The sequence below is a fragment of the Thermobia domestica genome, chromosome 11 (assembly GCF_964235325.1).
Source record: "Thermobia domestica chromosome 11, izTheDome1.hap1.1, whole genome shotgun sequence".
Lineage (NCBI taxonomy): Eukaryota > Metazoa > Arthropoda > Insecta > Zygentoma > Lepismatidae > Thermobia > Thermobia domestica.
This window is the reverse complement of record NC_137464.1, coordinates 30,974,814-30,993,499: the sequence shown is the minus strand read 5'-3', so window position 1 is coordinate 30,993,499 and position 18,686 is coordinate 30,974,814. Positions and strand designations below refer to the sequence as shown.

The window sequence follows — 18,686 nt, the reverse complement described above, 5'->3', positions numbered from 1 at the left end:
ATACAGAACAACAGGCATGATTATCGTTTTATATATTTTAAGCTTCAAATTCCTCGACAGAATTCGCGACGACAAGAGATTTTGAACCGAGTAGTAACACGAGTTCCCTGCTTTTAGTCGACATTTAATTTCTTCGTGAATATGATTTTCGTCTGTTAATATTGATCCTAAATATTTGAAAGTATCCACTTTATCAAAAGTATTATTTAATATTTTAACGCCTCCACAATTTGCCGTATTACGGTCCCGACGCACTTCCATGTATTTAGTTTTCTCTGCATTTACTTCTAAACCCATGTCCCTGCAAGCGTTTAATAAGATCTCTGCATTTATTTCTACTGTTCTTCTATCATCCCCTATTAAATTTACATCATCAGCATATGCCATAACCTGGTGAATACCGTTCAACTCTAGGCCCTGGTTGCTATCTTTGATTTTCCTTATGGCGTATTCCAGCACGAAGTTAAATAATAATGGCGACAACGCATCTCCTTGTTTCAGGCCATTTTCGACGTGAAAGCTCGTGGACAAAAATTTTCCTACCCGGACTTTACTTTGGGATTCACTTAAACATATCTTAATTAATCTAATTAACTTACTCGGTATTCCAAGTTCTGTAAGAACGTTGTATAATGTTTCTCTCCTAACCGAGTCGTAAGCCTTTCTAAAATCAATAAATAGTTGATGTACCGGGGTATTGTATTCCCACTTCTTTTCGAGTATTTGGCGAATGGTAAATATTTGGTCGATAGTTGATCGATTTCGTCTAAATCCGCACTGATAATCTCCAATAATTTCATCTGCGTATGGGGTCAATCTTGCTAACAGAATATTTGAAAGGATTTTATAGGATGTTGACAGAAGAGAAATGCCTCGATAATTATTACAGTCAGTTTTGTCACCTTTCTTGTGAATTGGAACAATGATTGACTCTTTCCACTCTTGTGGCAATTCTTCCTTGTTCCAGATAAGGAGAATGAGTTTGTGTATCTTGTTCCACAATTTTTCGCCTCCAGCTAAAATTAACTCAGCCGGAATTTCATCTACACCCGGAGATTTGTGTTTCTTTAATTTCTTTATAGCGGCTTCCACTTCTATTCGATTAGGTTCTGGAATATACGGTTCTGCGGTGTGTATCTCCTTTTCTCCACGCACATTAGTTTTTGGCTGCGTGTTCAGCAAATCGTTAAAGAAATCTTTCCATCTATTTAAGAGGCTATCCGTATCAGTGAGAACTGTTCCGTCAGATTTCTTTAATATATAAGCACGAGGTTGATAGCCTTTCTTAAATTCGCTGATCCCCTTATACATGTCCCGAATATTTTTATTTTTACTATTATCTTCAAGTTCCTTAATTTTAGCTTTCAAAAAATCCCGTTTCTTTGTTCTAAAAGTTTTGGAAGTTTCCCGCCTGATATCTGCGAAATTTTGTGTAGTTATTTCATTCGGATTTTGTAGCCACCGTAATTTTGCCTGTTTTCTCTTCTCTGCTAGTTTAATGCATTCTTGGTCGAACCATGGTTTGTTCCTACGTATTTCCGCGTGTCCCAATTTTTCTATTGCTGAACTTTTAATGCTATCTCTAATTTCAATCCAAGCATCCTCGACACTAGTGCACTCCGAGTCTTCTAAGACCGAGAATCTATTCGAAACCTCAATTTGGTATTCCTCTCTTACCTGGCTCTCTTCTAATTTCTTTAAATTAAATCTCTCCGTTTTCGGACATTGAATATTACCTTTATTCAACGATAATCTCTCCCGTATTATCGCTACTACCAGGTAGTGATCAGTGTCACAATCAGCCCCTCTAAACGACCGGACATCAATTATGCTAGATTGTCTTCTTCTATCTACTAAAACGTGATCAATTTGATTATGTGTTTTTCCGTCTGGTGATGTCCAAGTGTATTTATGAACGTCGCGATGTGGGAATTTTGTACTCTTCACGATTAGGTTTTTGGATGTTGCAAAGTTCACGAGTCTAACACCGTTGTCATTACTTTCCTTATGTAAACTTTCGTTCCCTATAATCGGTTTGAAAATATCCTCTCGTCCTACCTTCGCATTGAAATCCCCTAATAGAATCTTCATATGGTATCGCGGGAGTTGGTCAAATATCCGTTCCACTTCTTCGTAAAAACTATCTTTTATATCGTCACCCTTATCTTCAGTTGGAGCATGTACATTTAAAACAATAATATCACACCACCGTCCCTTAAGAGTAATAAAAGAAAGTCTGTCAGTAACAAATTCAACCCGTTTAATTGCTGGTAATATTCGTTTGTGAACGAAAAACCCTGTTCCTAACTGGTGATTTTTATTTCCTTCCCCGTAAAAGAACGTAAAATTTCCGGAATTCTCAGATCCATTTCCTTCCCACCTAACTTCCTGAACTCCTACTAAGTCCATCCTGTATTTCTCTAACTCACTCGTTACCGATTTTAACGCGCCTGCCCTATAGAGACTTCTAATATTCCATGTTCCAAATCTCATGTCCATTTTCTTTTGCTGATGTCGTGCCAAGTTATCAGTCCTTGTCCGAGGCTTTTGTGAATGTTTCTGAACAAGTACCTTTTTTTACAGGATGAGGGTGTTAGCCTTACCCAAACCCCCAAGCTGGAGGACCACTCCTAGTCGTCTGTCCGCGACTGCATAAAATCTATAACAAAGTAACGAATCAATTGATTTTTCCCAATTCCAATTATTATTGATCTATATCCTACCACAATATGAAAACTGAGAAATAAAATACTAAACTTTTAAATCGAAAATATTTATATAGCTTCACTTTGATATTTAAAAACGAAAACAAAGACAAATTAGCAGGGTTGGCTGGTTTAAACCAAGGTGGTTTAAACCAGCTGTTTAAAAAAAAAAAAAAAAAAGGTTTAAATCAAAAAACAAAAAATGTTCGTAAAAGTGTAGGTGTTTGTAAAATCTCGATGAACACACATTTGTGGGTTATCACGTTTTACTCCCTATATTATTCGTATTATATTCAAACCTAAATTCCTCATTCATTACTCAAAAAGATTATACTACAAAAGCATTTTTTTTTATAAGTTTATAAATGTTTATTTTGTGATTTTTTGTAGTAGTTGTTATTGTTATGTAATTGCAATCGAAGAAAAATTCTAAATATTGTTTCGTTTCAATGTTTACTATTGATAAAATACATCGAAAATGCCGTACTTTTTGTGTGTAGGTTTGTCATACAGACCCCACGAGAGGCATTTAGTGAAATGAGAAGTATCTTTGGTATCTATTTATGTATAAATGAGTCTGAGCCAAAGTGGACTCAAATAATTCGTATCTTTATTCACTTTTCTTATTGATATGCAAATTAAGTCGGAGTATTTCTTTAATTTGGACCAATAAAAGTCATTGTTAACTAACTTGAAATAATTGATTCTTCTGTACTCCGTAGTACTTTGAAATTGTTCATATGTAATTCTGTATAATGGTTTCATTTGTGCAACTGTTTATCTTTTTGTCCTTCTGAAATGACTCTTGACAGTTATATTAAGAAGCATGTAAAGATCAGTATAACGTATTTTTATCAGGAGTCCTTCGTGAGTGAGTCGGCAGACGAATCGCATTTGTGGCCAATTAGTCCTGGTTCCCAGTTTAAATGGAGAACAATTTCTCTCGGATGTTACTCGAGAAGCGGTTTTTATTCCGTTTTAAGCTTATGTGACCCCTTCCAGCATAACCCCGTTGTTGCATAATAACATCAAGGCGAAACAAACTTATTTCTGTCCATATATGATATGAATATATAGAGCAAATTATTTAAACCAAAAAAACCTGGTTTAAACGAACAAAACGGTTTTTTGGTTTTTTCAATAAAAACCATGGTTTTTGCCAACCCTGCAAATTAGTCATTAGGGCAAGACTTTACACTTTATTATTATTATTATTATTATTATTATTATTATTATTATTATTATTATTATTATTATACGATTTTCAGTATAATGGAAATCTAATCTATTGTATAATTTTAGCCATTAATAAATATGTTATTATTACACAAAGGAATGGATAACTGAAACATTGCTTATCTCCAAGGAACTCGAATGCAATTTGCATTAAATTATCAATATTCTGATGAAAAATATATTATTATTCCACGGTCACAAATAAATGTGGACACTTACCTCTGGTGACAATGAAGCAAATCCCATATCCTCTCTCTTCCATTCTGAAATAAGAAGGAATGTCAATAAATTTAATAAGCCACATCTAACAATAATTTCAACAGTGTCAGCATGAGAAATAGTTATATATATAAATCTTCAGATCCATTACTTAAATTAGTTATTTCAAGAATCTTGTCAATTGGGTGGTATAAGTTTTACGTTCCACAATTAAGTCGTGGGAAATAAACTTTGATGGAATGGATAGTAAAGTGACTATAACTCGTCTGATTTACCTGTACGTATGGTGAAGTTACAAATTAATTTACATGTTTACAAGTGACGGTATAGTTTATTAACGCCCTGTTTAATTATGATATGGATTAAAAAAAAAAAAAAAAGTTGATAGAAGTTCACTTTTATTCTTGTACTCCTGCAACACTGCTTTTCATGGACTTCCCTTCTCCAGTAAACTTCAAACAAAGAAAAATTACACATATTTATAGTTTATACAGGTACCTAAAACTCAAATCACATACCTCTTTGTATCTCATACGCCATGGCTTCATATACTGTGACTCCTCTAGCTTCTCTATTCGTACGTCTGCTACATCAAGATGATCTGAAAAAGAAGATAAAAGATAGACTGGTCTTCAAATCTCCCGCATTAAGAATAGATTAACAATGGTTAAACTCAAGCTGGAAATTATTGGTATCACATAAAACATTACACATGTGCCTAACTTCCAAAGTAATAATACCATATGCTTACATGTACAGTCATGTTCAACAAAAAATCTGCAAACCCACCTCACTTTCAACAATTTTACATTTGTCTTCTAGATAATGTTCTAGCAACCAGATGTTTGGAGTGATTTTATAGGGTTCAGATTTTAACGTTAAACTGGAGGTCCACGATTCATATAACCTCGATGCTGAAAGCAAGGTTAAACTCACCCACAAACTAATCAATTTTTTGATGTTCGTTTTCATGTTGATAGGAAATTACTCTTTGGAGTTCAGAGTTCCTTTTCAGCATGAGACGATATTAGACGTGGACCTAAAGTTGAAGGTGGAATCGAATGAGTTCAAATTTTAATGCTCTTCCACCAGGAAGCGAACCTAAGACTACGTGCACCAAAGATACACGCGCTTGGTTCTAGACCAACGAAGAGGGCCGATAGAAAGTTAGTGTTTTGCTCATGTAACTTGGGAGCACTTGTATCGTTATATTTGAAAATGCATAACAATGTTGTATTATTGATAATTTCTAAGCATGAATAAATAAATGTACCTGAGCTACAAAAGCACCAACGTAATTTAGTGACTAAAAACAAAACATCAAGTCAAAAGAAACATGTGCTAATGGTTGTTGAAATGATTGACTCATGAAGTTTAATGGGGTCGTCAGCATTGATGGTATTTGTTTCTATCACGATCAACATGACTGCCATAAATTTAAAAAAAAAATCAAAATATAGCAAAAATATTGCTGAAAAAGAGAAGTAAAACACTAAAACAACAGATAAAATAATAAATATATGAGAATAACAAATATATAACAATAACAAGAAACGGTAAATATATAACAACAATAAATAGTGACCTAGAACAATAGCAATAAATAGTAAAAATAGAACAAAAACAATAAATACTAATAATGGTCACGATAGAGAAATATATTGAAATAACTAGTGAAAAAACAATAAAAAGTCGCAATGAATGATAAAAGTGCAGCAACAATAGATACACGAGAAAGGGTAGAAGAACTCAGAAAACGTGAGAAAACGGACACGCTCAACAATAGCAATATCATTGCCCAATACAGATCAAGTGTGAGTGACAGTCTGTGAGGCTCTCTGATTTTTGAGTATTCAGGACACTCAACAAAAATGAACCGAATACTCAGTAGGACAATACAATCCTCACAACACGGATGGTTCAAACCACGTAACAAATAATTATGCGTCAGATGAGAGTGTGTGATACGTAAACGCATTAGGAGCATATCATCTCGACGACGAGAGCAAGTGGATGTGTGCCATTCTCCAAAGCGTGGCTTACCTGCGTGAAGTCCTGGTCCCAGTCTACCTGCCAATGACAGCGCATCAAGGCATGGAAATTGCTATAGAGATCGGAGCGAGGAAGACTATGCTCGAATTTAACCCCGGCCAAGGTGGCATGCTTAGCAGCTGTGTCAGCACGTATGTTTCTCCTTGTTACATTATACCTTGGTACAATGTATCATAGTCCAAGATCTTTTGGACATCCTATATATTTACATTTTGTTACGAATAGTAGAAATTTTGAAATATGTAGAAATTTATTGTTGTACCGAAGAATTTAATCACTAAATTTTAAATATAAACTAATTATTTGCTCAGCAAAACTATATATTTTCATTAAAATTCAACACGTGTTATAGTTTCGCCAACTAACTCTTTGGCTTCATCAGACACTATGTGATACAGGATAACTGTACAATCGTATATACATACAGCAGCTAAGATATCTTTCTTCTCTATATCAGAAGAAATATATAGTTTTGCTCAGCAAATAATTAGTTTATATTTAATTATAACAAAGCAAAGCTTCTACTTATGGAAAATATCACACTAAATTTTAATTGTCAAAAGAGTAATATTTAAAATGAAATGAAATTTTGAGTTTTACGTCCCACGGTTATGCCGGTTAGGCTAAAGGAGACGGTGATGATGAGTAATGAATGAAATGGTGGAATGAAGAAAGTGGGAGGAAATGGGAGAACCCCGAGAAAACCCACGCACACGGTGTTTGTCCACCACAAAGTTTACTTGGCGGGAGCAGGGTTTAAGAGTAATATTTAAGTAAATACATGTATAAATATTATTTTTTTAGAATTTTGCTTAATTAATCATTAACATTGAATTATTTTGGGTAGTAAGAGTATATTTTTACAGTTTTCAGTGGTTTTTAGTTTAAGGGAATTTTGATGCAGGAAATCTTCTTAAGGAAACTTCAAAATTTTATTTCGTAATTTCTTCGACAATTTTGAATTTAGAAATTCAGCCATAATGTCTTCTCGGCGCGTTCCTTTATTTAGGTGAAAACTGTTTGTTATTGGATCATATAAATCTCAGTTAAGGTGGAGACTTAGCGGTTCTTTTGATCTTAAGAGATTAAAAACTTTCATTCTTTTGTTGTCAGCAATCAGCCAATTAGTCACTTTCTTTTTCTTATCCTTTGTCTTTACCAGAAAATAGTGTCGGGAGCCAGACACAAAATTTCTTTCGTCATAAAATTTGTAAAAGTGGAGAAAATAGTGTGATTTTCAGTAAACTAAAATGAAAAAATAGTGATTAATGGTTTATCCTTTCTGTGAATGAGAAAGTTGAATCTTGCGGTGTGCTGTTTAGCGGACAGAAAAGTTGAGTGCTAAAATCAGCATCTAAAAGCTGTGGACTGAGTTTAGTACCAGCCATCTTAGATAGAGGACGCAAGAATGTCACAATGTTGAAGGAATATGTTTTTGCAAGTGCTTTGAGGGAATTCCTAAATCCCAGCACATACTATCTTCTCAAATTGACGATGAAGAGGAACTACTAAATTCCAAAGTGAATTTCAGGTAAGCGGAGGAATCTATACGGAAAATAAGATAAGTCCATTCTTTCGGATGCATAATTGGATAGTTGACCTTCAAATTAACTTTGATTAGTATAATGGTTTCCTTGTTGGTGTTTAGTGTTACCATGAAGTGCTAAGTCGTTTTAGTTTTCCCAGGAATTGCGTATATATACAGCTGCAATGTGAGTATTGTAAATACTCAGTAGGGGGTGTTTTAGTCATTTCGGTTGTCGTAATAATAACAAACGTATGCACTCCACGTACGTACAGTAGTTTTCCCCCAAAATTTTGAACATTGTTTTCAGGCCATGTAACCTAGTAGAAATTAGTATTGTTTAGGGTAAAAGGTATTGCTCTCTTTCTTTGCTTAAATTCTAAAAACTCGCATTTTGAAGTATACTTTGGAATAGCTAGCAAATGAAATCTACGTGTATTCCCATTGTACAAATTTTCCTACAGCACGGCGCAAGTGAATTTTATATGTGCATTTCAATGTACTGGTAAAATGAGATTCTCGATGATAGTTCGTTTCTCAACCACAGTATTCTGATAACGTCAATCGTATCTTATGGCTGTGGTAATTAAATGATTCCTGATTCATATTAGTAAAATAATTTGGAATGTTTACATAAGATTAATTTTCATACAAGAAAACAGCTTATCTGATCACAGATACGTCTTTGAGAACAGTGTGGTGGTTAGAAATGTCAATTTTTAAAAATAGAAATTTTCAATAAAATGTCCATGTGTGTGTTATTTTATTAGGTTACGTTAGTTTAGTTTAGCTTAGCTGGTTAGAAAATGAAATGAAATGAAATCTTTGAGTTTTACGTCCCACGGTTATGCCGGCTAGGTTAAAGGAGACAGTGATGATGAGAAATGAATGAAATGATGGAATGAAGTAAGTGGGAGGAAACGGAAAACCCCGATGAAACCCAGGCACACGGTGTTTGTCTACTACAAATTCCACTTGGTGGGAGCCGGGATCCTCTGGGAAAACCTTCTTTGGGCTAAATTTAAGTTCCATTTTCCGGGAACAACTGGCCTGGTGAATGGATTAGTGATTGTTAGTGGCTTACCTGCACGGGACCCAATAGGTGTCGCGACCACCAGCCAGTGATACATATGCACAGTCTATAGTCCTAAGGAAAATAAACACCATAGACTAATACAAACATTGATATACACATACCAGTACATTGCATTCAATTTATTTTATTTTTTATTTTATTATTATTATTTTTATTTATTTATTTATTTTTTGTAAAATCCCAATGCCGACATGACCCGGAAGACGACACAACCCTGTTGCTGTAGCTGATAGCATCTCACAAGAATGTCTTGAACGAGTGCGTGCTTACTGAATACTTCTAGACTCATAACTACCCTCCGAGAATCCATGCAAACCAGCACACGACGTAACGAAAGCGTAAGCGAATGGTCGAGGGTAAGTTTAATAGCAGTTAATTCTGCAGTATATATTGAAAACAGGCGATGCAGACTCAATTCTGAGCTGCCCTCAGCGGTGACAAAGGCACAGCCAACAGAATTCCCATCCTTAGAACCGCCTGTATAAAACACATTAAAATCGGAATACTGCTGCAAACTCCTGGGAACTGGTATGCTGTTTCGAATGTAAAGATAAACGTTTGGTGTACAAAGCCGCCATGTGGATACAACACAAAACCGAAGCAACGAGAGAGGGGGTCACACAAATTCGTCGAGTACTAAAAAAAGGCTAGATGTCCAATGAAATAGTCCTTTGTTCCCGTATCTCGGAATACTGTCCTTTGCGTCTCGCCACAGCTGCTCGTATGAGCGCCAGTAACAGTATCTACGAAATTCAGCCTATGATTCACTGAGAAATGCTGAAGCCTCACCTCAGTCGAAAATATTTCAACCTTATAAACTAGACTTCCTGGCAGGATATAAATTTCTATAATAAATATAGTCAACGGAAGAACTACACGCATTTTCGAGAATACACACAGGTCTGAAAGAATAAAATACTTATTCAAGCATAAATGAAATGAAAAAGAAGATTTTATGAATACTAACAGCTCGTCATTTCTATGGATTCTGAAATGCTACAACACTCGTATTTAGTCACTAGAGTCTAATTTCAGTTTCTACACTGCAGTAATTGAAGTCCATTCCATATACCGCAGACGATACTTTTCACGCATTTCAAATCTTCATTTTTCTTCATCAAGATTGCCATGTTTACATGCACAAATTCCACTGAGTCGGAAACTAAAAAAAAAAAAAAATCGTTGGAAACCAAAATTGTCCAAAAGACGTATTTCGTGCAAAATAAGATGAGTTCATTTTGAAAAACCTTGTCTCTTAATGCCTTAAATAGACTTACTCTAATAGTGGTTTTCCAGTTTGCGAGTATGTTTAAACGAAGACATTTGTTTTGAAATCCAATGGGAAGTGTAGGAATCTTAGAGAACATAAGGAAGTGAGTAGCGTAAAGAGTTTGGCCGCCGAAGATGCGAAACAATGCGGTTTAAAATATCTTAATTAAGCATACATAAAATAATGATTTCTGTGTAGTATGTTTAGTGTTTCTCATTCAGATGTTTACATATCATGTTATCAATGTTATATCAATCGTTCGGCACGAAATATATAGTTATACGATATTACTACAATTATACTGTGTTTTCCTTTTGCATTCATGATGGTGCATATTATAAATCTGATTACATTTCAAATATTCTAATTTAGGAACATGAAAGATGAAGTCGATGGGTTTGTCTAAAAATAGCTCGTAAAACTGCGCCCAAGCGTTGTATTTACAGTCATTGTATACTGTCACTCAGATTATTATTCTTCATATAAGAGAATTTCTACTATTCTTGTAAAATTAGTTTTACTTGTAAGGTTTCAACTTTGTGATGGACTCTGCACATTGTCTATTCCGTAGGAAGCTCAAACAAATACACTCTATTTTCTTCTCAATGCCGTTGGGCATTGGTAATAATAGATAAAAGAGTATTATTATCAAATACCTGCTACCATTGATAGAATGTATAGTGTATGACAACTGCCGATCGAAGTGGCGTGTTGAGTGAACGAAATTTACTGGGTAAGTACGTTAAAAAGGAAGGTTTTGCGTAGTTACGTTCAACAAGGATATAATTTGTCATGAAATCAAGCTATATTTTGTTATTATGAGATAAGGATATCATATAAATATTCGATGATCAATTAACCGAAATTTTCTTTTTTAATATAAACTTTGTCAGACATGGATATAATAGTCCAGCAACAGTTGTGCCACTTTTGATAAATTTCGAACCAGAAAAAGAGTAAACAGAAATTTTACCTTGTGTTGTGTAGACATATTTCTTCGTAGTGGTAATTTAAATTTATTATATTAAACTTTCTCTTGGTCATTGGTTTATGACTCTAGATTGAACATATAGGGGCTGCTCTTCCTGTATATTTTGTATGTTCAATATACATCTGCAAAAAGAGTTGAAGCCTTTTAAATGGAATTATCAAAAATAAAGGATAAGTCCTAATTACAGGGACCAGCATTTTTCTTAAAAATTGATACTTTGTATAACTATAGCCTATTTTGGTTAGGTTAGGCTACATTAAACTACTTACTTTCATGGTTTGTATAGAATGGTTTTCAAAAAGGTGTGTACTATATCTTGTTTTACTGGCGTTTCTCCATTGCACACACACTATGTTTCTGTTCCATTTTCTTCAAATATCTTTCATATAATTACGTTTTACTACCAACAACTCATTTCTCCTGTAAAATTTCTGTATATATATATATAATAACTTTTGGACCCTCACAATTAAAATTAACCTATGATAAATAATATATTATGCGTGCAGGTCAAGTTGAAATAATTGTTGAAAAAGTGTAATTTCATCAATTCCTTCATATTGTTCTCTAAAATATTTGTGCTGGGCGACATGACATTACCCCATTTAGCATAAATAAAATTCAACGGGGTCACTTACAATTCTTTTACAATTTTCGTATATACCATATAAAAATGCAGGGATTGAGTATAGCCCGCATCCCCCCAGTGATTTTTAACGAATCATAGTGATTCTAACGATTCATACTAGTTCATAATGAATCGGAATCGCATGTTATAAAGATTTAAGATGTAAATCTTGTGGTAAGGAAGCTTTAGTATAAGTAGTAGTAGTAGCGGTAGTAGTAGTAGCAGCAGCAGCAGTAGTAGTAGCAGTAGTAGTAGGAACGGGTTAGAAGCTCCGCAGGGGTTGGTTGGGTTCTGTTCTCGATATAAATAGTAGTAGTAATAGCAGTAGTAGTAGTAGTTACTCTTCCAGTTCCCGTGACAAAGAACTGGGGGGAGCGGGCTATACACAAGCCAAATGCAGTGCAAAAACAAACCAGTCTGTGCTAGGTGACCACTAACAAGTACGAATGCTATCTAAGGGAGTCAGGGTAGGGCAAAGATGGAATGCCCGCTCGTCAGCGACTGTGGGGTACGCGTATGCGAGGGTAGTGTTAACAAGTGGGTATTGACAATGATACGAGTTTCAATAGCAGTTATCCTTGTTTCATACTACTAACGCTGTACTTGTGAACATAAAATACAGCTTCTGTATACTGTGCAGAAATACACCGCCGGTGGATAGTAGGGTTCTGGTTTACTTTTGGAACAGCAGATTTTGGAAAATTAATGGGTAAAATTCAATACTTTGCATGAAAAGATTTACATATAAGGAATAAGTTTCTGCAGGCTACACAACACAAAGTAATACAGCTTAGGTTTACAAGTGTAGTGTGACTAGTGTAAAATCATTACAAGTCCTTTGCGGCGGGTAAAATAAGTGAGTGCATATGAAAGATGAGTGTATTAGATACTGTTTTCGCGGAGGTTTACTTCTGGCACACCACTCGAAATAATTGTTGAAATATTATAATTTTTCACTAATTTCCGTCTTATTGTCCATTAAAAGATTTGCACCAAAGAAATTTAATGTTGATATAAAGTGTGAGCAATCGAATTCATTTTGAACCAATTTTTGGAGGAATATTATACGAACAATGTTCTACGAGCAATGTACGCCTTTGTTCTATGAGTAAATATTAAAATTGTCCACCAGTGTGGTATAGTTTCCAAGTGAGGAATAAATTCCAGTTACTTTGTATACCAAGTTCCTAAAAAAAAATAAAATAAATAAATAATAATAATAATAATAATAATAAATAAATAAATAAATAAAAACACTGTGATTGAACTTTTTCAATTTGTTTGCAATGCTTTTGTTACGAGGGGTTCCAAATTACAACAGCATATTCCAGTTTGGAGCGTACCACGAATAATACACTTTTATGAGTATTCCAATATTTCTGAAGTCCTTTACACTTTTAAAAGCATGATGAGTAACATTTTCGATGTGATTATTGAACGTTAATTTCGGATTAAATGTAACATGTAGATCTTTAACTGTGTTAGGTCTGGTTATAGAAGTATTACTAAAGTTATATTTTTGTTTCTGCTGAATGATAATACATTACATTTGTTTATGTTCACTTCAAGTTTATTGACTGAACATCAGTTTGCATTACTCTGTACGTCATGTTGTAAATAAAGATAACCATGGACGGATTTTGCCTTAGCGTTCAATGAACAATAATTTTTCACTATTGGGTGTGTGATCCTGAAAATCGCTGATAAATAATAGAAATAGTAGGGGGCCTAGGTTGGAGCTGTGCGGAGCTATTGATAGCTCAAAATACTCGTCTGGTTTAATTTATTTATAGACAGTTGTATGCTTACGTTCACTTAGATATGATGAAAAGAATTTGGAGAGGGGTGAAGAAAAATTACAATGATTTAGTTTGTTTAATATGATAGTGTTCATGACTTACTCTATCAAAGGCTATTTCAATATATATTGTAAAACTCTCTCCCATGTAGAATGTAGGTAGAGCGAGGTAATAAAAAGAGTGTCCGGAATCGACTCCCACTACCGGCTTTTTATTATAAAAATTCCACTAATTAACAGTATTTTACAAAAATACTACAGAGATATTTTCTCTATACTTGTAAAGTTAGAAACTAGTAGTCTTTGACCGAGAGGTCGCAGACAGGATCTCCACAAAGCCCCGTTGCAGTCTAGGCAGAGTGGCGAAGGATTCCCCAAAGCTCCGTAGCAAGCAATGAGGGGGTTAGTGATTACAGACCCCGAAGCAGGCTAAGCCAGGTGAAAGAAAAAGCCTAGAGTCCCGAAGCAGACTAGAGGCTTGGAGTTAGGTTTCTCCTAATGTTCCGTTGGAAACAGTAGGAGGGACACCAGTAAACTGGTACTGATCCGCTGTCGGCCGCCGAATTTATAGATCCCCAGACGGCGGTGGCGCTGCTGCTTCGATGTCGTCGTCTGCTTCGTGGGAGAAGCCAGAAGTCCGTCGTCTGTTGGTTGTAGTGGATTCATGTGGTGTATCGTATCTTTACATAAAACCATGTGGTGGTGTTTATAAACATAAGCGTAAAATGTTGTTTCTACACAATACCACGTGGGATATTACAATATATTACATCATCTTGCCATCTGTCATCTATCAAATTAGCTATTAAGTCGGCGACTGTTGCTGAATTAGTTGTTAATTTACGAGTAAGAAACCCATGTTGGTAGGTTGAAATTACTGGTTTAATATGATTAATAAACCATATTAAACCTTCGGTGAGAGCGGTCCCGGTTTCGATTCCCGGTGCGGGCACTCGGTCGAAAAAGTGTAAAACGCTTTTTCAGGCCAGCCACCTTGAATGAGGTTTTCCTGGGTTTTCTTCATTCACACCAGGCAAATGCCGGAATTGGTACCTAAGTTATAGGTCCCAGGCCGCTTCCTTCCTTCCCCAATCCTTTCTTCTTCCCTTTCCCCGGATAGTGTGCTTGCCGAGGGACGTCATCCCTCAAAACGTGACGGGCTAAATGGCCTTAGATGCCGAGAGCCCAGAAATCTAAAATCCTAGTACGTTTATTCAAGATCTATTCAAATACTTTCGCAAAAGAACATAAAATTGATATAGGTTTAAAATTATTAATTTCATATTTATTGTTAAATTTAAGTATTAGGCAGATTAACGAGGATTTCCGTTTATCAGAAAAGGTGCATGTTTTAATGGAGAGGTTGAAAGTAATCCATAAAGGGTATTTAAATATGTTTATACAGCCTTACAGCTGTTCTGAACTAAGCTTTTTATTGTCATTTCAATTTCGTGTGAATGAATTTCATTAACACACAGCGTTCCTATGATTTCATTCCTATCACTTAAAAATATGTTTATTATAATCACACTCGGATCTGATGAAAAGGACATAAATACGGAGGCGAAATATTGAGCGAAGGAATTAGCTATTTCGTCATTATAATGGAGGTCTCACCCATTAATTTAAATGTGCTCCCAGGGAGATGTTTAGTCCTATTTTTTAAGTAGTTCCAAAATGTTTTAGGAGTATTTTTAATATTTTCTTCCGAATTCTGGATAAATGAATTATATATGCTGTCTTGAGGTGTCTTAATTTTCTTATGCGATTCTCTTTTTTACATATATATGTGCATATATGAAAGTTTATTGAGCTGTAAGTTTATACTTACTATAATAGGTTACTTCGCTCTTGTTTGGATTCCTTTGTACACAACATTGATGTTGAAATCTCTAATTCATTCTTGTAATATCTCTATCACAGGTCTTGTGAGTAACAAGAATTAGCACCTAAACATGTTGTAACAAAATGGCCGATGCAAAGACAAGTGTAAACTTCGTTTGCCAAAGATGTCTTCAGCCATTGAAGTTAGATCCAGGATTTGGAAGTTTGAATGAGTATGCTTTAGCTGAACTGTCCTGTAAGTTGATTTATTTTTATTTACTGTTTTCTGTCTTCTCTCTTTTCGTAGGACTAAACAGTATTTTCAATTTTCAGGTACCATTTGACACTTGAATGAGCTGTATTTTTATTTGTTTATGAATATTGTTATGTAGTATCTGTTAAAAAGTGAAACTATTTTTTCTAAATTTAACATCCCACAGTTATGCCCTTTAGGCTTCGCGCTAGCCACAAGACCAGCAGGAAGGAGTTGGAGTATCTATGGGTATGTTATTTTACAAGAAAGGAGTTTCAGCATGGTTAACAATTCTATAAGCTTGAAATGACTTAATGAACTGATACGATGCGAGTACTCCTCAGTTCCTTTATTTAATTAGAGTGAACGTTGGGAAAATATATTCTTAAAAGCTTTCAGTTCTATTTTGGTAGCAAAACATGGATACAGCAAAAATAACATTCTGCTGTACATAACATTCTACAAAACGACAAATATCGAAGGTTAAAAATAAAACGTGGGTTTCTTTACTGTTGTGACTTGGGATTTCGTACAAACTTCAAAAAATTGCAAACTAAGCAGAGATAAAATTCGTTTTTAAAACTGGAAAAATTTTGATCAGGCTTTAGGGAAGTGCTTAGGGGAGTTCAATCTTTTTAAGATGTATTAGTTTTGAAAATAAACCACTGTATTCACACTTGTTTAAACAAGATTGGAACTTCTAACTTACGGTGTTGATACGTTATTATTTTCCTCGGATATATATTTGTGGTAGACAAAAGAATAGGTGGGGGAAAGAAGGAGGTCGCAGGCGAAAGTTTGTAATCAATCGTAATATAAATATGTTGTAAAAATAACATAGAAATTAAAATGACGTAGATATCTGAATTCATTTTAGTTTAACATATACAATCTGGCTCATTTTGTTAATGAACGTTTATCTATTATGTACCCCAGGAATATGATTCCGGCAACCAATCCTGTTGTCTTTGATAGCTAGACACTTAGAGAAGAATTTGGCTTCTCAAGCATTTCAAATTTTGTAGAAGAAGAAGAAAACCACTAAAGTGAAATGAAATATTTTGAATTGTATGAAAAGTGTATAACGAAGTTACTTTCATATTCGTATGGCTTTCGTATTATTTTTATATTGGTATCACTAATAAATTATTATTTTTAGTGTTCCTGTGAAAAAAAAATGACTAAGGTGGACAAAATATAAAATATTTGTAGAGCCAAAGCTCTTCATTAGTGTCTAGCTTTCAAAGATTTAAGGATTGGTTATGATTAGGATTTCCAGGGCACATAATGAATGATTGTTATTGAATCTTAAATTCGTGCTTCAAACCCATTAGGATACATACACTCGAGCTTCGTTACGTATAGCCACACATTTGCCCGCTTCAAATCTTTCGGAGTTTGAATTCTTGGATAAGAGAGACTTGTTTGAGTTCAGTATCACGGTTTTTCTCTGTTGCCGCGTTTTTTCACTTCTAAAATGGAAGAATCATTATAAAAATTACAACAATTTCGTAGACGCAGTACTGATGGTTTAGTAGGATGAAACTGTGTGTGAGCAGATCGTTTGTGTTCATTGGCATATGCAGTTGAAGTGGTCGGAATAGTTTGATTAAAATGAAGATGAACTGAAGAGCGAAATACTAAATCATGCAGAAGTTCTTGATTTAAAAGGTGTGTATTATACAGTAACTATGCTTTTTTTTTTTTTGTTTTTGTTTTGGTTTGGTTTGTTTTGTTTCGTTTCGTTTCGGAAATGCAGTTAAAACTAATGTTGTACCATCTGATTTTTGCGTTTCAGCGAATAACATCAGCTTTCTTATAATTTTATGTTGCTATAATATATAAGAAATTTTGCATAATAAGTTTCACTTTAATACAAACACGATCTACCACATTTATTAAAGTTATTACGTGCTCTGTAAATCCTAATCTGATTGTTGTATTCCTGGTATTTAGACAACCAATCCTGTTTCCTTCGACTGTCAAGACACTAATCAAGACCTTGGGTTTCACAAATCTGTTTACGTTTTGTTCTAATTAATGCTTTTTCTCACAGACAATACTAAAACTCAGCTATAAGATTTTGAAATACCGATAATTACTACTGATATGCCTTGATGGCACTGTTATGGGGATGTAAGTAGAGCGTAAATACTACAATATTCAGTGCGGTTAAAGACACACGTACTTTATTGGTAATCTTAGTAATCTCGTATTGGTAATCTTAGTCTTTTCATAGAAATTAATTACTTGACACAGTAGTACGTTTTATATTTGAGTTTAATAGTCTTTCATTGAACATGTAGAAAATGTAGAATATTTAATGTAGTGTAATGAATTTGTGTATGCAAGGGAAAAAAATTCTCTCTCACTAACCTGTTGACAATAATGTAGATGGCTTCCGTCTTATAAACTAGGAAACGGCTTGTCCTTGTAGATCGATGAATAGGCACGAAGTCCACTAGACTCACTACTTACTCAGTGCAACAGAGAAATAGGATAGATGGTAATTGAGTATGTTGCGTCTCATAGGATAGAATGAGTTCAGAGTTAACATTGCGGACTCGGCTATTTTTCTCTGAATGGTTAAAAATTTTGCTCTGCCAGTTACGGGTAACTATACTAGAGACCGAATTGAATGAAACTAGGACGTCCTCAGTTCAAATACCACAGAAGAGATAATATTGAAACGTGGAAAAGTAGTACCTGTTGTGTCTCAAATCCCGAAATCTCGACGTGTGCAGAAAAATGTTAGTTTGAGAGAAATATATTCATCAGCATAAGTAACTAGGAAGTTTTTACAGTTTGTTACAATTTGTTGCGTGCACGGGTTTATATGATACGGAAGTTAAATAATGAAGACAAACAACATAATTCACATATGTAGACATAGCGCTATTCTTTTCCGGCTTGTTTGGACAACTTAGCAAGCGGATGGAAAAACAAAATTAAGAAATCCACGTGGGTGAAATAAGATTGCAATAAAATTAAAATGTTGATTTCCATTTTTACATTCTAGCCACACTACTCACAACCTCATACTGATATAAGAACAATCACGTTTCATACAATTAGGTGAAACATTGTAA

The 18,686-nt window shown here is 34.6% G+C and overlaps 2 protein-coding genes across 4 annotated transcripts in view; one reads left to right on the top strand and one right to left on the bottom strand.

Moving 5' to 3' along the window:
* Positions 1 to 9,959, bottom strand: part of LOC145664002 (uridine diphosphate glucose pyrophosphatase NUDT14-like) — a 46,436-nt gene extending 36,477 nt beyond the window's left edge. For both annotated transcript variants that reach the window (XR_014127311.1, XM_081730291.1), the window contains exons 1-3: positions 9,801 to 9,959; positions 4,679 to 4,761; positions 4,161 to 4,204 (exon numbers count right to left, since the gene is read on the bottom strand). Coding sequence is in view for 1 of the 2 variants with exons in the window: in XM_081730291.1 (XP_081586417.1) it covers positions 4,161 to 4,204; positions 4,679 to 4,761; positions 9,801 to 9,810 (137 nt within the window). In the remaining variant the exon portion in view is untranslated. The remainder of the gene's footprint in view (positions 1 to 4,160; positions 4,205 to 4,678; positions 4,762 to 9,800) is intronic.
* A 735-nt stretch (positions 9,960 to 10,694) lies between these two features.
* The window catches only part of Atg6 (Beclin-1-like Atg6), a 43,736-nt gene continuing 35,744 nt past the window's right edge, over positions 10,695 to 18,686 (top strand). Inside the window, exons 1-2 of one of the 2 annotated variants that reach the window (XM_081730289.1) lie at positions 10,695 to 10,836; positions 15,444 to 15,600. In XM_081730289.1, coding sequence (XP_081586415.1) covers positions 15,489 to 15,600 — 112 coding nt within the window. In that variant the 5' untranslated portion in view covers positions 10,695 to 10,836; positions 15,444 to 15,488. Of the gene's footprint in view, positions 10,837 to 11,084; positions 11,109 to 15,443; positions 15,601 to 18,686 lie in introns of those variants that run through there. The other variant, XM_081730290.1, reaches the window with a different exon arrangement.